The sequence below is a fragment of the Cuculus canorus genome, chromosome 2 (genome assembly GCF_017976375.1).
Source record: "Cuculus canorus isolate bCucCan1 chromosome 2, bCucCan1.pri, whole genome shotgun sequence".
Taxonomy (NCBI): Eukaryota; Metazoa; Chordata; class Aves; order Cuculiformes; family Cuculidae; genus Cuculus; species Cuculus canorus.
Window position 1 is genome coordinate 13,051,294 of NC_071402.1, and position 27,678 is coordinate 13,078,971.

General features: G+C 37.5%; 2 protein-coding genes across 5 annotated transcripts in view; one reads left to right on the forward strand and one right to left on the reverse strand.

Moving 5' to 3' along the window:
* NSMCE2 (NSE2 (MMS21) homolog, SMC5-SMC6 complex SUMO ligase) overlaps nucleotides 1–132 on the reverse strand; it is a 132,128-nt gene extending 131,996 nt beyond the window's left edge. The window contains exon 1 of the mRNA XM_054057435.1: nucleotides 2–132. The gene's annotated coding sequence lies outside the window, so the exon portion shown is untranslated. The remainder of the gene's footprint in view (nucleotide 1) is intronic.
* Nucleotides 87–27,678, forward strand: WASHC5 (WASH complex subunit 5). 4 transcript variants are annotated; one of them, XM_009560012.2, is made up of 29 exons: nucleotides 87–224; nucleotides 2,612–2,912; nucleotides 5,186–5,331; nucleotides 6,237–6,321; nucleotides 6,593–6,693; nucleotides 7,494–7,686; nucleotides 8,412–8,564; nucleotides 10,979–11,092; nucleotides 12,228–12,399; nucleotides 13,261–13,388; nucleotides 14,194–14,323; nucleotides 15,409–15,521; nucleotides 16,160–16,326; nucleotides 16,977–17,052; nucleotides 17,754–17,864; nucleotides 17,976–18,116; nucleotides 19,528–19,608; nucleotides 20,260–20,361; nucleotides 20,983–21,162; nucleotides 21,864–21,988; nucleotides 22,402–22,564; nucleotides 23,306–23,408; nucleotides 23,524–23,603; nucleotides 24,618–24,721; nucleotides 25,180–25,309; nucleotides 25,421–25,517; nucleotides 25,920–26,073; nucleotides 26,198–26,285; nucleotides 27,535–27,678. In XM_009560012.2, exons 2-29 carry the CDS (start codon nucleotides 2,727–2,729, stop codon nucleotides 27,589–27,591), a joined length of 3,480 nt encoding a protein of 1,159 aa, XP_009558307.1. In that variant the 5' UTR covers nucleotides 87–224; nucleotides 2,612–2,726; the 3' UTR covers nucleotides 27,592–27,678. The 4 variants fall into 4 exon arrangements, with proteins under 4 accessions (XP_009558307.1, XP_053913408.1, XP_053913407.1 ...); XM_054057432.1 differs by having other exon boundaries at nucleotides 134–264; XM_054057431.1 differs by having other exon boundaries at nucleotides 182–326.

The following is a 27,678-nucleotide window of genomic DNA, read 5'->3' on the forward strand; positions in this document are numbered from 1 at the left end:
CCCCTGACGGAGACGCCCCCGCTCGGCTCCTCCCCGGGGCGGAACAGCCTCATCACCCCGCGCCATGACGCGGTGGCAGCGCGCGGTGACTCTTCCTCCTTCTGTGCCTGCCTGCGTCCTCCTTTCTTGATCTCTGCTTGCCTCCTCCCTTCATCTTCTCTCCCTGCTCCCTGCCTTCCTCCCCGCCTCCCTGCTCCTTCCCTCGCGGCCGCCGGAGCCCCTGGGTGAGCGCGAGGGGTTCGAGCCGGGCGGGGTGGCGAAGAGGTGGGACGAGGAGTAGTCAGGATCGCCAAAAGTGAAGCGTCTCTTATTTAAGCTAAAGTAGAGTTAAGTTTCATCTAACTGATTGTGGGGGTTTTTGACTATTAGACAGCATGTCCCTCTGATAGCGCGTTTTTAATAGCATGTTTTTTCCAAATAGTCTTTTCCAGACGCTGTTACGTCTTGTGTTCGGTGTGATCTGTGCGGAGCAGATCTGTCTTCTGTAACCAGCTCTTTTTTTCAGCCTTTCTCTGTCTCAAATGCAAGGTCAGACAGCTGAAGCCAGCTCCATATTAGCAAGAGATTTGACTGTTGTGAAGTTTGTAATAACGTTAAAAGTAGTCCTTGGAAAGTAATAGAAAATGCATAAGATTTCTGGGAAAATTTATCCATGTGCAAGTCAGTGGGAAATATATTCTGTCCCCAGCTCTTGTCTGGCTACAGGACTGATGGAGATCGCTCCGTCATGTTGCCCAGACCTGACAGAGGGTTCTTGCTTTCTAAAAGTCCAAAACGAGTCTTAGAAAGTTTACTTGCTGGTACTTTTGGTATCATTGCGTCTTGTGTTAACTATGATCTGTGCTGAACACCTCTCTTCTGTAATCGCCTCCTTTTTTTCAGTCTTTATCTTAAGTGCAAGGTCAGACAGAGCTGGAGCCTGCTCCAAATTAGCAAGAGGTTTGACTGTAGTGAAGTTCATAATAACAGAAAATTAGTCATTGGAAAGTAAATAGAATATGTGTAAGATTTCTGGGAAAATTTATGCGTATGCATGCAAGTGAGAAATATATTCTGTCCCCAGCTGTTGTCTCACTGCACAGTTGGTGGAGATCACTCCCTCATGTTGCTCAGCCCTGATAAAGTATGCTTGCTTTCTAAAACCGTGATTCTTTGAGAGTTTATTTGCTGGCATTTTTGATATCAGAAGAACCTGGGGGTGCTGGTTGACAGCTGGCTGAATGTGAGCCAGCAGTGTGCCTAGGTGGCCAAGGAGGCCAATGGTGTCCTGGGCTGTATCAGAAACAGCGTGAAGAGCAGGAGCAGGGAAAGATAAATCTGCAGGAACTGGGGAAGATGGGGCTGAAAAATGATGTATTTAAAACAGCAAATCAGTGTGCTGTTTCGTGCTTAAATTCCATCATTAGTATGGCCTGATGGGGCTTCAGTTACATATTGTGATTGAAATGACTTGGCATATCTTCTATTCCTACTGTTTCCCCTCTGCAGAGATACATGGTGTACGTATGTGTTTGATGTACTAATATAGCACAAGGTCTGCTGCTGTCCAGTACAGAGTAGACGAGAGATCAAAAATAGTTCTATAAATATGGTCAAAGGAGATAACAATAAATGATTTTTCCTACTCAGTCACCAGCAAACAGTGATATGTCGTGCAGCCAGCCTGATGCTGGCTAAATGAACAAATCTTGCATATTGCACTGTCAAGTTGGTGTATCATGAAGGGAGCGAGTGCCAGGGCTAGGGATCATCCTTGAAGAGGCCCCAGCCTTCCCCAGGAATTCCTCCTCAAATGCATCACAGCCAATTCCAAGTGGGACAATAAGTCAGAGTCATGCCTCAGTCTCAGAACCTGCAGAAGTGAGGCATTGATGAGGCCGCACCTTGAATACTGTGTTCTCTTTTTGAGCCCCTCACTACAAGAAGGACATTAAGGTGCAGGAGCATGTCCAGAGAAGGGCAACAAAGTTAATGAAGGGTCAGGAGAACAAGTCTTAGGGGGAGTGGCTGAGGGAAGTGGAGTTGTTTAGAAGAGAGAAGGAGGCTGAGGGGAGACCATATCACTATCTACAACCACCTGATTTTTGGCAGTGCTGTGCTTGGTATCTCGCAGGAAACATCCGTAAACAAAATTGTGACCACAAGATGCAGCCACATCGTGGAAACAAATCCTTCAGCAATAGGGAAGGATGAAAGCTACATAATTTCCATTTGCTGAAATAATTTTCCTTGTTGCTAAAGCCTAGTATTGTCACTTTGGTTGTGTTTTTAGAGTGACTTATAAACACATCTTGTAACATGTTTTTGTTTTTTTCACTGCCATCTCCTTATGTAGCCTCAATTGCTTCAGTATTCGTGATCGTTTTGCTCTTCAATAGTTGTCTTCAACATTTCTAGTACAAAAGGTCATGCTTTTCTTGCCTGGTCACACAGGTGACTGAGTCAAGCAGTGCATATGCTGAAGATTAATTCAGTGCATTTTTTTTGTTTGTTTTACAAATCTGTGGATAATTTAGATTTCATAAATTGAAAGATTTGAGAGTATGCTTAAAATAGATTAAACTACTAAAAATATGAGGCACTCTGAATGTGTATGGATTTGGTTTTACAGGTTATTAATGGAGCAGCTGGTTTTCTCATCAGACTTTCTTCTTCAAATAACCTAAAGACCAACAGCCAGAATCTGACTCCAGGACTTCGGCTGCTCTGTCAAGACCAGCTTCACAATGGTTGATTTTCTAGCTGAAAACAATCTCTGTGGTCAGGCAATTCTTCGGATTGTTTCCTGTGGGAATGCCATCATTGCAGAGCTTCTGAGACTTTCCGAATTCATTCCTGGTGTCTTCAGGCTAAAAGACAAGGCTGATCAACAGAAGTATGGGGATATCATTTTTGATTTCAGTTATTTTAAGGTAAATCCTTTTATTTTTAAATTTCTCCTTTAAGCACTGCTGTCCTCCCTGAGGATGCTTCAGGTTATAAAACAGCCATGCCTGACTATTGTGTTTATTACTAGTATTCTTCAGAATTGACTACTGTGACTTCTTACTTGCTTAGTTTATACCAGAAATTCACCAAACTGAGATAACAGTTGGGATACACTTGCATGCTAATCTTTCACTTCTGGGATTGTCTTGTATTTTACAAGACAATACATCTTTTACAAGACAATATACATCTGGTCATACTCGGCCTCATCTTACAAATTTCAATGAGCAGGAAGGGTCTGGGAAAGGTTCTGTGCTTAATACCGTAGGCAGAATAGAAGCGTAACTGTTACCTGCACTGAGTGTCAGGGTAAGAAGGGAGTGGCAGTTTTAAGGGCATTCAAGAGCAGTTCCAGCTACACCTTTCAAAATATTTGATGAGTCATCTGGCCTGTGAACTTTGGTGGATACCAATTATATGAAACTTTACTATTGGATTCGGTGGAGTTGTATTATTATTATTACTGCTACTATTATATTTCCAGCAGGAACATTAATTTAAACTTACCAGCAGGTTCTGAGCCTGGTCAGCTGATTGTTTTCCTTTGGAGCACTACTGTGGGCAGTATGCCCGTCTTCCTTTGGTTATCTGTAGCTTATTTTTTGCAGCCAAGGAAACTGCTTTCTGCTTTCCTGTTTGACAGTACAGTGATTGGTCATTCACTTGTCACATGCACTGAAAAAAAAAAATCAAAGAGTACTGTCCATGAAAAGCCTTTATTTCCCTTTTCCCTTATAAAATTAAGCTTCTTGCAGTACGTATATCCTGCTGTCATTCTCCATCATGATTAAGAAAGAACTATAGACTCTATCTGATGTGACTTTTATCTGGATTATACAATACAAAAAGTAAAGCAAGGGGCAGTATTTCTTTTTTTTTTTTAATAGTAAGAATTGTAAATTTCAAGCAGTAACTGTGAGCCTTGGACACTGAAAGCCCTGGGCACAAATGGTTTCCCAGATACCTGTAGATCTAAGTGCTTGTTAGAAGTCTTTTTAAAAGCAGGTAGGTGTAGTTGGTAAGAAGTACAATTATCCTTGAAATTGTAAGATTTTTGAATGTTAAGGAAGCACAACAGTGTTGCTGTTATCCAAAGTAATCACACCAGAATCCGTGAAAGTCATCCTTATACAACACAGATGAATGAATTAACAGATATTATCCATGTGAATGTGCCATTTCTGTTTTCAAGATTCTTAGAATTACCTAACAAAAAGAAATTTGATATTTTGAAAATTTGGGCTGTTTACTTTGTGCATTTGAACTTCATAGGCAGTTTGGTACCTGCTTTTATACTTTTTATGTAGGTATTTTTCACAAAAAGTGAAGGAAAAGAGCATTTTTAAAACTATGCAAAAATCATCAGCTGAGTATTAAGCTTGATATTTTATTTTAACTCTATTTTAGCTATCTTTATGGAGTGCATGCTGACTAAATCCTTTTAAGCTATGATCTAATGCTGTTGTAAGTGGCCTGTGTAATGATGTTAACAGTATTTTCAATTAAATGTTAATAATATTTTCAATTAAACATTAAGGGTGTTTTCATTTAGATGGTGATGGTAAGAGCAGATGGTGATTATGAGAAATGTTAACAGTGATAGTGGTACAAACTTTTGTAACTAGTTGTTTTAAGGAAGTCAGGCTCTTCATCCCAATGCTTCCCCCCCCCAGTTCTTAATGACTTCATTTCTGCATTAATATGGGGACTAGCACTGAGCCGGATACAGAGTCTGTTTAAAAAAAAGGGATCTGAAACTTTCAAGCACTTTAAACGTATGAGAACTTACTAAGCTTTGTGACGCCTCAGTGGTATGAATTCTACCTGAGAAACCAATCAAATCAAATTTGTAAAGGAAAAAATTCCAGCAGGGAAATAATTAGCATTACAGAAAGCACAGAGTGGCTTCAGCTGCATTGGGACTTCACTCAAAGCATTAGCTATTCTTTTCCATGGATTCCACAGGATAAATCATATTTTAAATCATTGCCAATTGTAACAAAGAATAAAACTCATCTTTATGGAATCAATGTTCAATCAAAAAGTAGCTTGGAAACCTACAAATGCTTCATTTAGGACTCTTAATTCTGGTGTTGTGCACACAGTGATGGGTATGCATATGCTGTGGGCTACTGAGGTAAAGTAAAATAGAGGTCAAATTCAAATACTGTGTCTAAAGATTAATTTCTTTTCTTAGGGGCCTGAAACATGTGAAGGCAGACTGGAAGCCAAACCTGAGTTACTGGATTTAGATGAAGAATTTCGTGAAAACAACATTGAAATTTTGACAAGATTTTACCTAGCTTTTCAGAGTGTACATAAATACATTGTAGATTTAAACAGGTATAGTGTCTTAAATACATGTAGATTTTCTTAAAGACTACAGTACTGTTTAGTCTTAATAATGAGAAGCTTTTTACATAGAGACCCTGTACACTCACTGTTGAAGCAAATTAATGTGCACCTGGATTGCTGGAGTGAACACTAACTTTTACTCCTACTAATGCTTACCAGCTTAATATATGACTTGAAAGATTTAACCTCTCTACCTCATTTCTTCAATTGTATGCTAGAGTGAGTTTTTCGCCTTTATCTTGGAAACTGTCTTGAAGATTTTTTTGACAAAAGGAGATTCCATTTATTAAACTAAAGGGTTTTTGTTGAAAAAGAGAATGTTAAGCATAACAATTGGTTCTGTTATTGATCTTATACGAAAAGAGGTTTGAAAAGATTAAACTTAACATTGCTGGAAAATCCTTTAATGGGAAGAAATCTTCTTTTCATGAAAATTAACATACTCTATTTTCAACTCTACCTTCCAAATTACAATTGAGATAAATTTATGATATTTCCAGGAGATACTTTGGAGGCAACTTGAAAATTACAATTTTGCTAAATTTTGGAGTAGAAGCCTTCTCAATACTCTCTTCACAGGCTGTTACCCATCTCTAAGAGAGTTAAGAGGATGTTAGCACTTAAGTTACAGAGCATCCTCTGGTGTCTTTCACATACACCATCAGGATATGGCAGGTGGTTTTTACTGACTGGTTGGCTCTAGCCTGGAGTTCCAGCCTCTTGTTTCATAGTAGAGCATCTCTTCTTCATTGTCTGAAAAACTCCGTACTACTTGTACCACGGACATCTTTTGATGTGTCTGTTGACTTGGAGAGAAAATTGGCCAATTGAGTACTGAGGAGATGGTTTGAGAACAAAATAGCTGATGACCAACCTTTTGTTTTGATTCCTAGATATTTAGATGACCTCAATGAAGGAATTTACATTCAGCAAACATTAGAAACGGTCCTCCTTAATGAAGATGGAAAACAGCTTCTAGTAAGTATTGAAGAGTTTTCTAATAGTAGAAAAGGAATCAGTTAGTTTAGTGCCAAATTAGACACAGATTCAAGTTTACCAAATGCATGGGTATGCTGTGACTTGCTTTCAAGAATACAAAGACCAAAAATCTACAGCCTGCCATTTTTCATGTCATATCGTCTACATAATATGCGTTGGGTTAGTTTGCCAATACATGCCTATCTTGAAATGTTACAGCAAAATTGAGTTTATGTGATTTCCTTCCTTCATTTGTTCTTTTTCCAAACAGTGTGAAGCGCTCTATTTATATGGCGTTATGCTGCTGGTCATTGACCAGAAGATTGAAGGAGAAGTGAGAGAGAGAATGTTGGTTTCCTACTACAGATACAGGTAATGTATATTGGTATGCAGAGGCACTCAAGGCTAAAAGGGCGTAACATGCAGTATATTCAGTTAACTAGGTTATTGAAATAAGATAAATGGAAATATCAGCACCTTTTTGATTGACTGTAGAGATAGACTGATAATTCATCAGAGCCCTCTGAATATTGGTAGAACTCCTTGCTTTAGCTGTGTTTGCAGGTCTGGCTGCAAAACAGAAGCATCAGATTTTTTTTTCATGCTATCAATAGAAATTTTAAGTCCACTAACGAACTTTATGCTAAAACTTTAAAAAGCTGCAAATGTGAGGTATGAAAGTATCATAGGTTCCCAGAAGTGTGAGCAAATCTTGTTGAAAAGTCCTAAGTGCCTAGGCGAGAAATGTATTGCAGGTCAGACTTTTTGTAGTTACTGTGCTTGTTTAGTCAAATCAATAATGAGTTTTCCAGGATAGGTTGACAGCATCTTTGTATGACAGATAGGGTCGCAAAGGATATTGGTGCAATTCCCTTCACACATAGTAAAAAGGAAATATCCTGTTCCTATGCATCTTTGGCTATGTATATGCCTCTCAGTATATAGTCGGAGAGGATTCCTTAACTCTGGAATGCAGAAGTGGGTCAGCAAGGGCAATTCCAAAATAGGAGGCGAAACAGAAAAACTAAAAAATAGAACAGAAAAATAGGGCCAAAAATGTCCCTTAGTATCTAGTCATTTTCTTGGGGGAAAGGCATGATTACAAGGGGAGGGAGAGGAAGAAATGGTTAGGTGATGCAGCTCAATTTTTGTTCCTTTCTTTTGTAAAACAGTGCAGCCCGATCCTCTGCTGATTCCAATTTAGATGATATCTGTAAATTGCTTCGAAGCACTGGATACTCGAGCCAACCTGGAGCTAAAAGACCTCCAAACTACCCTGAGAGTTACTTCAGCAGGGTACCCATAAGTGAAACATTCATTAGCATGGTTATTGGCCGCTTACGCTCAGATGACATTTATAACCAGGTAAGTTACTGTGAGATAAAAGAGGGATCTAAAACTATATATAAAATGGTTTCTAAGGTTCATTACTCAGCGGTGAAGCCCAGAAAAAAATAAATCACAGGATTGCAGAGATTAGAAGGCACCTCTTGAGATCACCTAGCCCAAACCTCTGGCCTAAGCCATATTGTCCAGGACTGTACCCCGTTTTGAGTATCTCCAGAGGTGCAGAATGCAGAACCTCTCTCGGTGACCTGCCTCAGTCTCGCAGTAAAAGAACTTATTTGCTTAATGTCTTTAAATTATAAAATGATTGCAATCTTAAAAACTAATTCCTTCAGAGATTCCTGTTATTTTAGTTACAGCGAAGAGATTCATCATCCTATAGTAGACAGTGTGTTTAAAAATGTACACTACTACCACTGTTCTTAGCTAAAACAGTTGTATTAATAAATAAAAAAATGAATCAAAGTCTAAGTAATGGTTACTATATTTACAGTCTCTTCTAAATCGACTCCTCTGAGAGATCTTAAACAAAGCATTTGCTTTTGAGCAGTTTCAGTCTTTAGCATGAACAAGCAGTCTTCTTTCTGTAATTATTGGCACACTTTTAGTGAATCCTGGATAACTGCAGCAGTTTATAGATGCAGAAAACCAGCATTTGAAGAATAATGAAGGATTATACGACATAAACAAAGGCTTAAATCTTCTTATATTATGTTCTGCTTTGATTTGTTCCCTTTTCCTAGGTTTCTGCATATCCATTACCAGAACACCGCAGCACAGCCCTGGCCACTCAGGCTGCTATGCTCTATGTGATACTGTATTTTGATCCTTCCATTCTTCACACTCAACAAGCGAAAATGAGAGAGATAGTGGATAAATACTTTCCAGATAATTGGGTAAAATATAATTCTGTTTTAAAACTGTGCCCTGGATTTAATATTATAGGAACAATTTACCTGCTTTTTTCAGCATGTGTTGCAGAAACTAATAATGTCCTAAAACTAGAATAGAATAGAATCTTCTCTGGGGAGATTTTACTTTGTTCAAAGTGAAGTGATCTGAGTCAAACCTTCTGGATAAGTATGGAAAGCTACCCTTTGAAAATATCAGTTTTTGTCCAAAATGCTTAAATCAACCACTCTTGGTACTGTTGTGGTAAAGTGAATCATAGAAATATGTAGGCTGGAAGGTGATACAGGCATACTCTAGTCCAGCTCCTTCCTCAGAGCTTTGTCCAGTTGTTTTGCAAGTATCTAAAATGAAGACCTGCAGCCTCTGAGGACAAATATGGCTGTGTTTAATCACTCTCATGGGGAAGAATTTCTTCCTTCTGTACAACTGGAATTTCTGTTGTAGCTTGTGACTATTGCCTCTAATCATTTCACTCTTCTCATCTGAGATGGGTCTGGCTCTGTCTTATTCGTAACTTCCCTCTGGGTGGTGGAAGTCCACAGTCAGATCCCTTAGTCATCTTTCCTGCAGCATAAGCAAACTCAACTCCCTCAGGCTCTACTTTCATAGTGTGTCCCCGTAAGAGTCCTATTTGCCCTCTGTTCAATTTGATCCATGTCTGTTTCATACCAAGGAGCCCCAAACTGGACATATTATTCTAAATGGGACCACATGAGGGCTGACGAGGTGGAAATAATCACTTCTCTCAATCTACTGGCTACAGTCTGGCTGACATAGCCTAATATGTGATTACTCTTCATTGTCATAAGGCTGCATGTCTGTTTTTTTGTTCAGTTTGTCCACTAGGGTGCTTGTGCCCTTCTGAAGAATTGTTACATAGGCAATCAGTTCCCAGATTGTGCTGTTGTGAAGGTTTGTTTTTGTCCCAAGTAGAGGATTTTGTATTTATCTTTATTGAACTTATGTGGTTTCTGCTGGTGGCTTTTACAAGCTTTTCAAGGATGCTGTGGATGACAGGCTTGGTCTCCAGCAAATTCCTCCACATTGACGTTATTTGAAAACTTGTTTAAGAATTCCTTCCATGGTGTTGTCCAAATAACTTAGAAGCAAAACTTGTCCCTCTGTGCAATCTGATAGATGTCTCGGTGTTGAGATTTAAGATTTCCATCCAGAACCCCTACTTGGCAAAAAATGCTACTGGAATGGGCTGGCATATAACAAGTGAGTCCCCAGGTACTATATATCAAAGGGAATCGGACTTAGCAAAGAAACTATAAATCAATTTGTGTATCTCTATTTGCTTCAAATTGTGTTCTTATGTATCAGGAGTGGAACAGTGAAGAAAGGAGGGAAAAAATATAATAGCTGGCTATTTTAATAGACATTAGAAACCATCTGTATGTGAAAAACTGCAACCTTATTTTAGAAATGAGAAGTTAACTTTGTGAATTTTTCAATGCGAGAGTTTTTTTTTTTACTTGACTTCATAGTACAAATAAGACAACACCTGTCTTCTTATGATCAGGTGTGGATGAGTTAGCTGTATCATGCAGAATACTTGACTATTAGGGTGTTTTCAAATGACTGTTAGCAGTTGAAGTGTAGCCTGTCATCTACAGGAAATAATGAGCTTCACTTCAACAATACGAGAGGGATCTTCATATCAGCAGACCAGTGTCCCATTCGCCTTTACTGGCTTCCTTTCTGACACTCTTAGAAAAGGTCAAAGGGTGGTCATTACTCCTGGGTGGAGGAGTATTGGAGAAATAGTCTGACAAAGCTCATAATGCCACAGCTCTGTATATCCTTCATCTGTCAGTAACCCAAGGTTTCCATTTTTAATCAGCTGTCTTACAAACACTTCTAAGTCAACCACAAATCTGTATTTTTAATCACTTGGGCTAGGAGTCTGAAATGAGTTTCACTGAAATGAGTGTGGAATCATAATTTCCTTCTGTTGGCGTCATGAAAGATGTGCAACATTTCAGCTTGGTCCTTTGGGCAGTAGGATTCATTCAGATAATTTTTCCTGCCCTATCATGGTTGCTTCTCCAATTACTTTCATCACTCTTCTGCATAGCATTATAGAAATGAAAAAGAAGTCACTAGTTCATGGGGGAAAAAATACAGGCCAACGATCGTACAGAGTGACTGAAAGACCTGTCAGCTTGTTTTCAGAACTCAGCCTCTAATTAACTGTGCACCTTTTGTTTCAAAGTCTTCCCACTCCTTCATTTCCAAAGGTGGTGGAACAAAAAAGTACAGCTACCAAAAATGTTTGGTTATCTCATATTTATATGCACCACATAGCACTTTATACTCATACTGCTAAATGAAAAGTATGTCTTTTTTCTTAATAAGAATATAAATGCAACTTGTTTCCTGCTTCCAATCTTAGGTTATTAGCATTTACATGGGAATCGCTGTAAATCTGGCAGAAGCATGGGAGCCCTACAAAGCTGCTAAAACTGCCCTCAACTACACACTGGATCTTTCAAATGTCAAAGAACAGGTACAAAAGCCAGAGTATTGTTAAGTATTTTTAGCAAGGTTCAAGCTGTGTGACCATCTCAAGTATATTACATAATATCAATGTGCATGGCTCTTGTTTCTTACGTACAATTATTTGCATTACATTCAAGTACAATACTTTGAGTACATAACTTTGTATGTAACTTTGCATTAAAGATACTTCAAAGTTTCAAAATCTGGTCTTCACAGTACTGCGTGTTTCACTTCCTCATGCAGTTTTTGTTTCCCCTAAAAGTTTCAAGGCTCTGACTTGACTGAATAGGTGGTAGCACTCATCACCACGTTGTTCAGTTTGGGATGTCTTCAGCTAACTATAGTGTTTGTTCTTTTTTAGATAACATTTTGAGAAATTACACATTTATGCTGACAGTGTGTAGCACTCAGTCAGTTTTAAAAGGGGTCTCCCAAATTAAATAAATGGTAATCTGCAAAAAGCATCCAATTTAAAAGAATGATACTGGAATGTTGTATGATGCAATGCAGTTAGTTCTTTTTATGTGGAATCATTCTTTTCCATGCCTAAAAAACAGTGAGTAATATCGAGTTAGTTGATTATTTTTTTTCCCAACCAACAAATCAGTTGACTGATGACAGCTAAATGCCTCCTTAGTAACTGACCCCAATGCTGAGGAAAGAACACACAAAAGTGTATGATTAGGAGAACTGTACTATATATTGTCTACTAAACTGAGGGAATATGACCAGAAATTTTTCCTTAGTCTTTAGGGACGAAGTGTGCCCAGTAGAACTGACTTTTAATTCATAACAAGTGTTTCTGTTCCGGAATAGATTTTTTTTGTTGTTCTTTCTCATTAGGCAATAAAATATTAGTCCCACTTTTTTACGAATAATTTAGTATATAAGTGAATATAGGAAGCTTACAAGTGTGCATCTTTGAAATATTATGCTTCCTGTGTAGGCTTTTGGCTTTAAAATGTAGCTTGCGTTCTTTGTCATGCAGTTGTAGTGGATGATATTGCCTATTAGTAAAGATGATAATTTTTATAGCACTTCTTTTATCTATAAACCCTTTAAATTCTTGGGCAGCTGCATTGTATGTGATGTATTCTCTTAGAGGCAAGGATTATATTGGTGCATGCTTTGTGTATTCTAAGGCAAGCAGGTACGCTGCCGTCACTGAGCGTGTGCACACTCAGGTGCAGCAGTTTCTCAAAGAGGGCTGTCTGAGGGAAGAGCTGGTGCTGGACAATATTCCCAAGCTGCTGAATTGCCTGCGAGACTGCAACGTAGCAATCCGCTGGCTGATGCTTCACACTGCAGACACAGGTAAGATTGCATGCTCGACTTTTATTACAGAGCTGCCAATCCTGCTTTACTGGTGCTTCGTGTTATGTCCGAAGGGAAGTTCAGTGTGTGCTGCTGTTGAAGTCAGCAGACTGTTTTCAATGAATTGTTGAGCTGTTCTTTTGCTAACAGTCTCCTAAAGTCTTCAGCTGAAACAGCACACGTGCATTGCCTTAATTCTTGCATGCTAGACACAAATATAAAAGGTAGTCATAGAAGTCATGATCCTGTTGAAAAATACTCTGCAGGAAAAGGCAGGGAACTTTGTCTTTTTCTGCCTTATGACTTAAAGCATTGTTCTGAAAGTTTTGCCTAGCACCAAAAAGAAAGCAGCAGCCAACTTTTCATATCTTAGTAATTAATAGTTTAAAACCAAAGTTTTTGTTCTGTTGAACTGAAATTCAGCTGAAACTGTTGAGTAATGTCTCTGACATCTGAGTTTGTGTCTGTAAACTTCCCTGTTTAGACATTCTCTTGGCTGAATGCTTGTGCTGTCTTTAAGGCTTCTTGAAACGTGAAAGAGCTTCTGGTGCTCCTCCATGTATTTTCTGTGATGGTTTTAGAACTGTTGATCTTTGGGCTTCTTAGTCAGGTGTACTAAATTCACATGTAGTTTGCAGAAGCCCACAGAAGATTTTTAAGAAGGCTGAGGCACCACAGAAATCTTATTTCCTATTGTAAGGTTGTACAAAGGTGTGAGACCAATGCAAATGGAGAACAAGTGGAGACATATATCAGAGCAAAATGGTTTTGCTTTCAAGCTATTAAAAGAAAGTCTGTTTACAGAGGTTGAAAAGCTTGGCCAAATGTAGCAGCGGAGAAATTTTGTCTTTCCTTTTTCAGCTTGTGATCCAAATAACAAGCGTCTCCGCCAGATAAAGGATCAAATTCTAACAGATTCAAGGTATAATCCTAGGATCCTTTTCCAACTTCTTCTGGATACAGCTCAATTTGAATTCATTTTGAAAGAGGTAATGTGCTGCTGCCTTCTGCAGCATTTTTCCTTGAATGGTAAAACAGAGCTGAAGACTTGAATAGTAGTAGTATATTTACCAGACAGTTCACTTACATAAAGAGTGATTATTTTGATTTGTTAATTGTGAGTTTTCTATAGAAGATTACAAACTACTATGGCTTGAAAGTGATTTTTTTGGTCCTCTCAATAATTGAATATTTTCATTCTTACTCAATGTGTTTATTCAGAATTTTGCATGAACATCCTGATAACAGGCATAATAAAATCTGTTGATGAAGCTGCATAAGGTTTTATCCTGCCACACTTCTCGTTTTCAGAATTTCTTTTAAACAGATGAAAGTCTGTGTATGTTGAGGATAAGCAGCTAAGAAAATTCTTACGACTACGATTGACGTTCTTCCATTTCTAAAAGATTCCTTATTAATGCTCTGCTACCTGGTAGAATATCATATACATATTTACATTTCTCTGCCTAGAGTGAGATAACTTATGTGAATTATAAGTCAACATTAGACCAAAGTCTTCTAGGATCTCTAAACTAAAAAAAAGTTAACAGCTATTATAAGTGACTAAAAACCAACAATATCTGTATCATACTGTTTTTTAAAATTTGCTTTATTTCTGTCACCGAGACCATCACAATGGTTCTTAATGTTTTTGATTTTGTATTTAATATTCTGGGAAGATCTTGATGTAGTAATCACTGTAAATTACTTCCAGCTGTTTTCAGTATTTTATCTCATCGGTTGTAATATGCATTCTTGCCAGTTTTGTAAGCCAAATGCTTTGTTTTTCAGTAGATGTTCAAGCAGATGCTGTCAGAAAAACAAGCAAAATGGGAGAACTATAAAAAGGAGGGATCTGAAAGGATGACTGAGCTTGCTGATGTCTTCTCCGGAGTTAAACCTCTTACTAGAGTAGAGAAAAATGGTAATTAAAAACTAAACTGTTGAGGGGGAAATAATTTTGTTTTTTTATTTCCAGGCTGATACCAAAAGAAAATACCCAAGGCTAATACTGATAATAAAAACAAAAATTAAAATTCATGTCCCTCAGGTGTCACAGAAGCCTCTTAAATGCAGTCTTGTTTAGATTTTCTGGATATATTCCATATGTAAGCCATGTTTAGGTACCATATATTTAGATGGCCCTGTATTTAAAAATATTTTTTATCACTTTATTTAGAGACGCCATGTAAGACAAGGAAATGCCATTTCACTTTTCTGTATATAATGGAGTACAAATTACCATGTTCTGTTTACAAAGGAGTGCAAAGATCATGCCCATTAAATATGGGATGGTTTAACCTCTCCTCTCACTTTTTTTCTCTAGTTGTAACCTGGATTTTGGTTGTATCAGCATTTTTTCAAACCTTCTTTTATTTCTTATCTGCACTGAGTGCTGTTATGCAAGGGCTTAAAATTGTTGAGTCTGTATTTCTTTCCAAATTGGTCTGGTTTTTGAAACATCCTTTTTTTCCTTGAACTGGTGGAACAATACAAAGTGTAAATCACACTCTCATTTGATCAGGAACACTGCATAAAGTGTCCTTGTAAGGACAGTGTTTGTGATCAATCCAAAACAACAAATCTTCGAATACAGGCAGTTTTCTTCCACTTAAACGTAGAATTACCTTACTGAAATATTTCCCTTTATCTTTTTGATGTCAGCAAACGTGTAGCTAAAACATAGAAATTGCAGCTGCCAAAGCAATTAACACTGTAAATCAGTTCATGAAACAAATTTATGATTTAAAAGGCTTTATCATCTTTGAATAGATTTTATAATGCCAATTTGTGTTGCTAGGTTTTTTTTTTTAATGTTGTATGTGAAATGTACCTCAGCATTTGCCACTTCACAAGTCTACATGTTGAAAGGCTAGAAAAGTAAGATGAAAACTTTTTAAATAAACTTCTGTTTGTATAGCTTGTTTGTTTTGCCTAGGAAGTTCACTGTGTCCTCAATGCTTATCATGCATGCAAAGATTTGATTAAATTTTCCTTGTTCATACATAGAAAATCTTCAGGCTTGGTTCAGAGAAATCTCCAAGCAAATAATGTCTCTGAACTATGATGATTCCACTGCAGCAGGCAGAAAAACTGTGCAGCTCATACAGGCACTGGAGGAGGTATGGCAAAAAAATTTTTAGATAAATGACCTCGTCCTTTTGAAAAACAGTATTTGATAGTATGCACTAACTTTCTTTATATAAGTTACAAAACAGATCTGCATTTTAACAATTGTTAAAGTCTTTAGATCTTTGCAGTTTTATATGTACAGTTAGCAGGACTTGCTTACAGACCTTGCAATTGTAAAATAAGGGATATAGCATGAAAAATCATGCCAGCTGTAGTTGTTGGTTAGTAGGATTTTTCAAAGAAATTAATTCAGTATTAAACTTTATTTGGCAACATTACTCATTCTATTAGAAACTCTGAAAATAAATTCATTTGAAGCTAGAGAGGGTACTTCGAAAGGCAAAATAAAAATATCTGTATTTTCTTTGTGTACATTTCTTCTGCTTCCAGGGTATGAAAGCATACTCAGCATGGTGTTCACAATACACCTCTTCGAGTAACACTGTGAAAAAAAGTATTTAATTCACTCTAAAGTAGACCAGGATTTGTTAAGTGTCTTACTGTCATAAAAACCTGAAGAGCTATGTCAGTTTTTTTGATTCTGTTTGTACTGCTGTCCTTAAAGATGAAAAAAAAAAAAAATAGTTGTTTTATGGGGTTGGTTTGTTTGTTTGTTTTTTAACTATAGGTCCAAGAGTTTCACCAGCTGGAAACAAACCTGCAGGTTTGCCAGTTTCTGGCTGACACACGCAAATTTCTCCATCAGATGATCCGGACTATCAACATTAAAGAAGAGGTCTTGATCACCATGCAGATAGTTGGTGATCTTTCTTATGCTTGGCAATTAATTGACAGGTATCTTAGCTTTTCCTTCCTTGTCAGTCATCATTTGTGAAACTTGCGGGAAATATTATGTGTCATTATTATTAATATTGTAAACTTTCCAGTTTAAAAACTGCCTTGAAGCCTTATTCTGTGAGTTGTTGAGTATATTTAACTAAATCTCATCAACTTGAGTAAAACAATTGAATCAAACTGAATAAGAATTAATAGCCATCGTTGTCATGGCATTAGCAGCAGGTTAAGCTGTACTATAACTTTTTGCTGTCTATCCTGTTCTAGCTATTACAATTTTGTTAAGCTTCTGTCTCCAGACTTTAGTCTAGATAAGAGTTCTAAAAAATACAGGATTTCCTATTGCAAACAAAAACAAAAAAGGGAAGTTGGAGAACTTTTCCATGGTGTGATTTTTCTGAGCTGCTACTTCATTACTTGGCTGCTAATGCTCCCTGATGCCATCTTCTTTTGCCCCTCCTACCCCTTTATCATGTAGATTTTTTTTCTAACCAAAGTCTCTTCAGACCAAAATCCTCCTTTAGTGAAGTTTTTTAGTGATCTCCCATGTAATTTCTAGATTACACTGATGCTGGTGCATATGATTTAAGAGTTGAAAATAAGAGTTTCAGGGGAAGAAGCTGATTTGTTTTGTTTGTTTCCTACCCCAGCTTTACATCTATTATGCAGGAAAGCATAAGAGTCAGTCCATCGATGGTAACTAAACTCAGAGCCACTTTCCTAAAGGTAAGGGTGAACAACAGTAAATGTACTTAAACACTGCACGTCAACCAAAGCATTTGTTAAATGAGCCCTAAGGCTGTGAAGTCACAAATGAGTTAAAACTTCCTTTTACCAACAGTTTCTATATCCAGATTTTTTTAGACTGTACTAAATTAACTTAAGGATATTTTTAAAGAAAATAAAACCAAGCTATGCAAGTTTTTTAATGCAACCAGCAGTAGTGCTGCTGTTAGGCAAATAAGTCTCTTCATCTAGCCTTTACTCATTAGAGTTATTTGCTGGGGACGTTGGTGCATAGTTGGGCTCCTCTGCATGTATATCAGAGGTAGCTGAAGGAATGACGAAAGTTGTGTTGGCTTTGCCCTTTGTCTTTCATGATCTGTCACCAGATGAAAATATTTTCTGTGGAAATAGGAATGGAAAATAGCATGAGGGAGACTGTAAAATTACAACAAAAATAGTATCTTCTACAACTGTTAAGAGTAAAAAGGAAATTGATAAGGGGTATGTAGCCTTATAGACTGTTGAACATTTTTGACTTGTAGAAACTTTTTTTCAGTTGGCAAACCTGATGTTGTAACACTATTCTCTAGGAATAATATAGTGCTTTGAGTTGGGGGTTAAGAGACTCAGCAAGAGAATTCAAGCATGTAATTTATGTTAGAAAAAGACATGTGGAGTTAAAATGCTAACTTTATTTCTAGCTTGCTTCTGCTCTTGACTTGCCACTTCTCCGCATCAATCAAGCAAACAGTCCCGATCTTCTCAGCGTATCACAGTATTATTCTGGCGAGTTGGTTTCCTATGTAAGAAAGGTAGGCATTTGAAGAGGCTTAGTTGTCTTGTTCTCTAATTACTTCTTAACTGCAGATTTTTCTTTCATGAGAATATAGTGACTGTGTCTGTTTCTTCTCTCATTTGCAAAGGTTCTACAGATAATTCCAGAAAGCATGTTTACATCTCTGCTGAAAATTATAAAGCTTCAGACTCATGATATTATTGAAGTGCCTACTCGCCTTGATAAGGACAAGCTACGAGATTATGCTCAGCTTGGACCACGATACGAGGTGCAGTTAAAAGAGGGAATGCTGAAAAAGCACACCTTATAGCTGACCAACTTCAGCCTAAGTTTAAATACGTGCAGCTCCACAGAGTTATACCCTAACAGTAAAGTTGGATTTGTTGACCAAGTAAAAATTAAAATTGACTAGTGTTATCCAGAGTAAACCTTAGGTTTCCTGAGCTCAGATGAGAAACTTTTGCTCTTCTATTGTAAAAGTTTAAACTTTTGATCTTGTAGAAAAGGGAAGGAAAACTAGATATATTTATAAATTAACATAAAGATTTTTTGATGTATGGGGGGTCGAGGGGAACCCTAAAATCTCAAGTCTGAAATGAAGCCCTCCGTATTTGGAATGCCTGTTCCGGGAGAAGAAGGTCAAAGACTGAGTAAGCCAGCAGGGTTAAGCTTTTTGCTGTCCTCAAATGTGAAGACGGGATGGAAACACCTTGATTTGATCAGATGAAGCTGCTATGGCTCATTGACTTTTTGTCTTTGGGGTTTTTCCTGTGCTGCTATAAGTTAGTTTTATTATTTTTAGGGGAGGAATATGAGGAGCAAAAACCCTGAGTAGACCAGTAACTCTATCCCTCAAAGAATATATCTCCAATTATCAGTTAAGATGCCAGCCTTTTCCGGTAGTTTTTGCCAAACAGTTCTATTTTTAGGTGTTTTATACAAACAAGCGGTGATCTCTGATCTGAATGCTGGGTTTAAACTTGCCCATTAAGCTTTCTAAAGTCAGTTTATTTTCCATATGGGTAGGAATGGAGGAGGAGGCGGTATCCAGTAATACTTCTTTTATTTTGAGGAGGTAGGAGGGAAACTGCTTATCTTACACAAATCTTTTTGCTTTTGCTTTCTGTAGAATTGTAAGTCTGAATGGGGTTGTCTCTGTTCCATATTGTAAATGCCTTAAAGGCAAAAGACTGGCTTGTCTGAACTCTGAGCATAAGGGTGCTCAACTAATAATTTAATTAAGTGAATGTTCTACTGTATTAAATCAATGGAAATATTGAAGTGCATTCATTGCTGGCATCAAGGTTTATTGTGGAATAACTACTTCAAGCTGTTCCTAGCTTGCTCGCAGGTACCAACTTAGAGTTTTGTCCATGATGATTTGTACACACATGATATTGCTGGCTAGATCTTTCCTCCCATAATATCTGTAAAGCCTCCAAGAGGTACCTCTTCTTTCCTACTTGTAGCACACCTATATTTATCTAATTAAAAGAAAGATAATCAGTGTACTATAAGTAGGTCTAGAACAAGATGTAAAATTCAAAGCCTATCAGTGCAGATTCCTTTAATCTAAAATAGGAAATTGCCACTGGTAAAGATGTATATCTTCATTATTTAGTGATTACTTGAATTTATTGAATCACTTCAATAAATTATATTTTCTCTTTCTGTTAAAGGTTGCCAAACTAACCCATGCAATTTCAATCTTCACTGAAGGTATCCTCATGATGAAAACTACTTTAGTTGGTATCATCAAGGTAATGTTCCATTATTCCAGTAAGAAAAAGTCATTTAGTGACCATTAGCACTTCAGCACGGATATTTCAGCACATTAAGCGAGACTTTGGAGAAAGATAAAAAGACAAGAAAAAATAAGTTTGCTTACAGATTTTCAAACAGTGATGCCTGGCTTGGCATCCGAATAAGAACCATATTATTTAAGCTTGTTAAAAACCCACAGTCTTCACTCTACATAGATCATCAACCTTAATTTATGATCTTTGGGTTTTTCCCTGCTGGAAAGCTTTTCTGAGGAGCTGTTTCTTCCACTGGCAAAGACCATTCTTCACAAGTTAAGATACCTCTGCCAGGACCAGAAGTGCATACTCTGGATGAAAGATACACTTATTAATGCGTACTAGTTTATAATTGTATACCATATTCAATCATGAACAAAGGCTGAATACGGGAATTATACTCTTTTGCCATTCAACTTAGAGGAATCATTTATTATCTAGTAGAAGTATTTAAATGTTTGTTCTTTGGATAACCACTGGTGGGAAAACGCATCTGTAAGCAGTGCTTTCCAGTTCATCATAAGTATTTAATATCTTTCTTGTTACAAACTGAATCCTTTATAATTTTTTATAGCTTTTCAACTTTAAGAAAAAAATGTTTCTTCTTCTTAGGTGGACCCGAAACAGTTACTAGAGGATGGAATAAGGAAGGAGCTGGTAAAACGTGTAGCCCTAGCTCTTCACAGGGGGCTCATCTTTAATCCTAGAGCCAGGGTGTGTAATAGTTTGATTTCAGTTAATTTTTGTGTGCGTCTTGGATTTGCTGGGACTTCATTATACAACATTCTAGAAAATAATTCGTACTTTTCTATGCAGATTTCTTTTTTGTAAAAAAATACACTTAGAAGTTATTTGTAATGCTTTATTTGATGTCAAAATGAGTTTATAAACTGCAAAAAGTGTATACAATTCAAAACCACTTTTATTCTGTTGCCAAGCTTTATCAATTCTGAGTTCACAGTTCTGTCTTTGTCTGTGGTGACTAATGACATAACATGATATGAATAAGCCAGGCAAACATAGAAAGGCAATGGTAGATTAAGAAGGGTCACTCCTTGTTTTGATCCTCTCCAGGTTCTTAAGCCTCCCAGATCAATCCATAGTACCACTCAAGGCCAAAATCAACATTGAAAGCAGGAGGAAAATGTGTTTTGTAAGAATTACTTCAGCTATCAAACAGCCTTTGGTAAATTTCTCAGTGATCTCAGTTCTGGCCAGAACACAGTGAAATGCTCTAGAGGTTGTTGTGTGAAGGCATTTAGAAACCTTTTACATTTTCTTTGTATTCTACCTGTTCACAGTTTTGTTTTTATCTTTTTTCTTTTCCTTCTGTAGCCAAGCGAACTGATGCCCAAACTGAAAGAAATGGCAGCTACAATGGATGGGTTCCATCGATCTTTTGAATACATCCAGGACTATGTCAACATATATGGTTTAAAAATTTGGCAAGAGGAGGTGTCTCGTATTATTAACTACAACGTGGAACAGGAGTGCAATAACTTCTTAAGAACAAAGGTGCTAGTCAAAAACAAGAATGAGTTGATGAATGTCTTTATAGTTGGGTGTTAAAGCTTGTGACTGCTGGAACAAATGTACCCCATTGTGCACAGTCTATACTGTTGCGACTTCAACTAAATGTGCTAACTACTACGTCAAACATCTGCCCCCAAATTTTACTGAATGATTTCAACATTGCCACTGCATTACTTGTGCGTAAAAAGAGCAAATTTCCCTAAAAAGAATGTTTTAATATCTCTTGCCAGTGAACAATATCCTTCCTCTCTTTGTCAAAGAAAACGGGAATTAACTACTGAATCACAGTAGCTCTCTCTGTATCTGTTACTAGCCACAGGTCTGCCGGCTTAGAAAAACTGCAGTAGTTGCTAGCCCTTTTTGTGATATTTCACAAGTGGCGAAATGAATAAATCTTAAATGTAGCTAACAAAGTGTTGGCTAGTCTTGCTGCAGAAAGGAGCCAATGGAATTTGCACCAGGAATGTAGGTAGTTCTCTCAGCCTTCACCCTTATCCTCTGCTTCCTCATTGCTATAAGACTCATTCTTGTCTTTGCTTTATTCTGTTTTACAATGTTCTGCTGTGTGTAATTTACAATACTGTTTTACAGCGTGCTACTAAATTAAACAAAAGGGATGAAATTTTTAAGCAAATTGAAAACTTGCAGTGATAACACCATAAACTCTAAAACTTATTTTTCAGATTCAAGACTGGCAAAGCATATACCAGTCTACTCATATTCCTATACCAAAATTCACACCTGTGGATGAATCTGTAACATTTATTGGTCGTCTTTGCAGAGAAATCCTGAGGATCACAGACCCAAAGTAAGTACTGTGTGTTACAAGCCTATATTATAGCACCATGCATTGGATTGCTCCTATTCCACCATATACAAACAAAATACACAACAAATAGCTTTTCCTTAGCTGTCATATGACCATCTTTGTCTAAATCTAAATTGACCCAATCCATCCTTTACATTTTAAATATTAGTCTAGAAAAGTTGTGATTTCAGTCTAAGAAGGAAAACATTGTCTTACAGAAGCGAGGGAGAGAAAAACTAGGGAAGGATGACAAAACCCTTGCCAAGAGAGGAGTGATTAAGTGATTAAACATCACCCAAGATGCTTACAGAGTCTTTCTAATCTCTGCCTGAATAAGATAACTAATTACTCAGGTAACATGGGAACTGTGTACAGCTTATTCTAAAATAGTTGTTTGTTTAATTTTTCCTCAGAATCACATGTTACATTGACCAAATGAACACCTGGTATGACACCAAAACTCATCAGGAAGTAACCAATAGTCGTCTCTTCTCAGAGATACAAGATACTTTGGGTACCTTTGGTCTCAATGGTTTAGACAGGCTGCTGTGTTTCATGATTGTAAAGGAGCTGCAGGTAATTTTTGAACTTTGGTTTCTCAAGGTCATGATGCTTTTATTGTTTAACAACTTCTAGTGAAATTAAAAAATCTTAATTTTTTTAAATGGTAAATTGAAATTAAAAGGACTTGAAAAATGTGTGTTCAAACCCAAAGTTAAAAATTTCAGTTAGGGATATAATTATGAAAGTGGGCAGCCTTAATAAATGGTGCTGTGTAACACAAGATTATGCTTTATATTAAATGTGGTTTGCTAGCAATGCCTTCTGGAGGTGTGCACTTTGTGCTCAAAAGTTGATCTTAGTCAACTTGTGGTTTTTGGTTTAAATATCAACAAAGAATTAGATTGTTTGGGTCACCATGATACAAATACAAATGATACAAATAAGGTGTTGGTTCTGTGTAATGACTTTTTCCACAGTGCCTCTATGTGAAACCAAGTTTTTTTTGTTTTCTGAGAAGAATTCAGTCCTAATCTGCTTAAAGTTTTTAAGGAAAATCAGTGTTGATGAAGACCTTTCTTCCTCAAAAATTGAACTAATGCTTGTCTAGAGTGGGTACTATGTATTAATGAGAAGTATCTGCTAATTGTCCTAATTAGCGTAATTAGATTAGCCTAACTCAGAAAAACACTAAATCTGTGGAATTTCTCAACTCTTCATCTGAAGAAATATTTTTTTTAATGTGCCTCTGGTACCACCAAAATTAAGCAGAGTACATGTGTGAGGATTTTACTTAGTTATTTTTCTTTTATTTAGAATTTCCTCAGTATGTTCCAGAAAAATATATTGCGTGACAGGACAGTACAGGATACCTTAAAAGCACTTATGAATGCTGTCAGCCCTCTCAGAGGAATTATAGGTGAGTGCTTACTAGTTAAGATGGAAGAAAGCCACTCTCTTTGTACACTTGCATTTATTTCTCTCCCTACTTGTTCTTTTTTTTTTTTAATGCCTCACTCTTCTTCTGTTCTCAGCAAATTCAAACAAGGTTTATTCCACAGCAATTGCGAAAACTCAGAAGATCTGGACAGCATATTTAGACTCCATCATGAAGGTAGGTTTATCTGACTTAGTGATACCTGACTCTACACTGTACAGTTCTGTTCTTTAATCTGCTTATTTTACAATGTCATATTTTGTTGACACAGAATTCTTTAACATCACAAGTGAAACAGCCTGTATTTGCAAGAGCTCCTGAGCTCACACTCCACAAAGTGCTTATAGCTGAGATTCATATTTAATGTTTTGCCAAAAATGGAGTCTAGAACTAGACATCTCATCCGGGAAGACAGAGAAGCTCAGGAAGCTCAGTATCGGGAGCTTTGAGACTCCCCACAGTGCCTGTCAGCACAGTGTACCTAGGCTAAATTTTAGAGCAGTAACATTTCCTGGGCATGCCTTGTTCACACAGAAGGCTGTCTGCTGTGCCAAAAATTTAAAGAAGCTATCCCATTAACCTGTCTCTTTATCTTGTTTTTGCAATGATATTTTATGACCCATTTCAGAGTGCTGTGAATGCTTGTTTATGTTACTGAAGAGAAGAGGAAAGGTCAGGGGAAGAAGGGGAGGGTTAGCTACAGCAAGCCTCGCTGCTGGTTTTTATCCCTGACATTGCTGACCTTAAGGTCTAGGGAGAGGTGGGGAAGAGAGTACAATCATTTTCACTTACCAGTGACAAACAAGCAATTAACTGAGGTTTTATACCTGTTACCATTCTAGTGCCCTTTCCAGGCTGCTTGTATTTATGCACACAGTTCATGGTAGCAAATCTTGAGTGCTGTGACTGCTCCTCTCCTTTGAATGCACTGCACAGTTGGGGTCTGTCAGTTCTTACTGCACTTGGTCTGAATCAGCGCTCTGTTACCAAACTGAGGAAGTACTTCCAACCCGTGTGCATGTCCCTGCTTTGGGCAGCCCTACAAAAGCTGTTGGGTGTAACGAGGACTTTGTGTCATCTGTTTAACTCTAAATTGTTACTCATTAAGTTTTTCTTTAGTTTTACTTTGATTTTCCTTTGTTGCATTCAGTATAACATCCTACCCTTTTTTTTGTTTGTTCATTTCAACAGGTTGGTCAGATGCAGATCTTAAGACGACAGATTACCAATGAATTAAATTATTCCTGCAGGTTTGATTCCAAGCATTTGGCTGCTGCTTTGGAAAATCTCAATAAGTAAGAAGCAAAATGACATGTATCACTGTGGTGTAATTAGTATCAGCTCAGCAATCCTTTGAATATAAACTATGGCAAAATATGGGGTCTGATTGTATTCAGGTTTTTGTTGATGAGTATTTGAATTTGAACTCATGAAAACATTAAACATTATTAAGTTGCAAATAATGTGTGTGAAGATGATAGTGGACAGCGCAACTTCTAATTTCATTTGGTTATATCTGCATTTGAGGTTGTATTTGTATAAGAAGTAAGAACAGTGAAAATGTGTGGTGCTGATTTTGATACAGTAAGATGTTTGTAAAAAGATATTCAAAAAAGGTGGTTTACTCTTGCTTGTAACCATTTACAGAGTTTGTGTCTGAAGTTTTAAAAATAATATGACATTGCATCATGTAAGGTTCGTATTGGAATAATTTAAGTAAATATTTAATATAATCAATTTGTTTTCTTTTTAGAGCAACACTGGCTGACATTGAAGCACATTATCAGAACCCATCACTCCCTTATCCTAAAGAAGACAATACCCTCTTGTATGAAATCACAGCTTATCTGGAAGCAGCTGGCATTCACAATCCATTAAACAAGGTCAGGATTGCATTCCAGTGCTTGGTACAACTTGCTTTTTTGTTCTATTTATTATCAGGTGAGAAAAATATGAATATGTGGAAGAATTGTGTTCCTCTTTTTCCTCCTCAGATCTACATAACAACAAAACGTCTGCCATACTTTCCCACTGTCAACTTCCTATTTCTCATTTCCCAGTTTCCAAAACTTCAGTATACCAGAAATTTAGGTACGTATAAGTAGTTGTTTGTCTCAAACTAATGAAAACCTATGTGAAATTATCTGTACAGAAGATGATAAAATCATCTGTGTAGAAAATACTCAGTTTCTTACTTTAGTCCATCATGTCCAGGCAGGCTTATTATAATATTGAAGCCAAATACCACAGAGTAGGAAACATAATCCAAACTTCTGATTTTCTTATTCCATCCTATGCCTTAGTTAATATCAATAAGCCATTTTCTATGGAAGAAATGCAGTTCTTAGGTTTTAATTTTTATCTGTGGGCAAGCGGAATGGGAGGCACAGCAAAAAAACCTGATGAAAGCATATTGTATAAGTTTGCCTCTGCTATGAACAATATGTTCTGTTTTATAAACATCTGTTGTTTGGGGGGGGGATTTCTGTGCAGGAGTGGTGTGCAAGCGGCCAGCTGATCAAATTGACTGGCTTCCTTTAGTTCTGGGACTTCTTACCCTGTTGAAACAGTTTCACTCAAGATACACAGAACAATTTCTGGCTCTCATCGGTCAGTTTATTCATTCAACGATGGAACAGTGCACAAGGTATCCATGTTTTACTTGTGCCTAAAGGAAACAGCATTATTTGGAGGCTGGCATTTTCATGTAATTTTATCCAAATCACTGATCAGCTGGTAAGAGTATGGTCTTCCTGATTGTGTAATTTTAGCCAGAAGATACCAGAAATGCCGGCTGATGTAGTGGGTGCTCTCATGTTCCTGGAAGATTATATTCGCTACACAAAGTTACCAAGAAAGGTAAGAAAGAATTCCATGTCTATTACACCTAGCTTTGAACAGGAGCCTGGTTCCAGAGGAGCTAAATCTTGGTCTATGGTGTAGTTACGTACTGTCAGTTCGATACCATTTATCCACTCTGGAACACAGCATCATCTGTAAATGAATATCCAAAGTAACAGTCTTGTTAAGCTTGTCCATAAAGCAGTACTGGCCCTTCTTAGAGGTTCTGCAGAAGACTGCCAAAAGGAAATACAGATGGAAAATCTGTTACCTGATAGGAATGAGTCATAATTCCTTTACCCAGTACAAACTACAGAAGGTGTTGCTTGCATATTTTCTGTAACTATTCCTTATACTAGCCATGGTATCCTTATGGAAAAATACATTTTCTAGAAAATGGGGGATAAAAAAATATAGAAAGGATTTCAGCTTTCTGTGGATTTAATAAGTCTATTCCATTTTAATCTTCAGAGACTGCATACATTGCTGGGGGGGGTGGGAAGGGAAGAAATAAAATTCACAGGTTTTCAGAATTAAGTAATAAACCCAACAGTATTCTAAATGCAGGGCAAAAAGCTGTTTAGCAAATATAAATTGTGGTGAAACACCATCTCCAGTCCTTGATTTCCTTCCCTTCCTGCCAAAGCTTGACTTCCCAGGCAGCTTCTTTATTTCACATGCAACAGAACTTCTGAAAGTCTGGGCTTGTAGAGAGATGTTATTTTAAGGTTAAATACAACTTAACTGCATTTGAAGATGATGTGTTATTTGTACCTGGTATTAAAAATAAGTCGCAACCCCATTTGCTGTAGGCTGTACCTCAGTGATTCTTGAATAAGCCATTTCCCAGCTAACACTCACAACTAAAAGAGAGATTCTTCCAGTTTCTCTCCTCTTCCCAGCCCACAGAGTGATGTAGTAGAAAGTTCACGTCAGTCTTGCAGCCAATGTACCTGTGCCAGCTCTCACCTCAGCCTGATGCTGTGTGGAGAAACAGTAGGGAGTGCGTCAGCGTTCCTCCATCTTACACAGGTCCTGGCAATTCCTCACAGCCCAGGGTTCGCTTTACCTGCCTGACACCATCTTCCTTCCTTCCTCTGTTCACCAAGCATGAACACATCCAGCAGCACATCTTAATGCCGGGGTGGTTCAGGTCAATAGTGGTGTGTGCTTGAATTGTGGATTAGATGTTCTTGTTAGCAGATGATTAGAGCATACAAATGGATAAGGAGGCAAATGTCTAACTGTGCCTTCCTGCTCGCTTTAGGTTGTTGAAGCACATGTGCCTAGCTTCATTTTTGATGAATTCAGAACTGTTCTATGAATATGGAGAAGGGCCAAGGCGTTGCTGCAAACCTGAAATGAGGAGCAAGGGACTGAGAATGAGACAAGTACAGCTTTTTCAGAACTG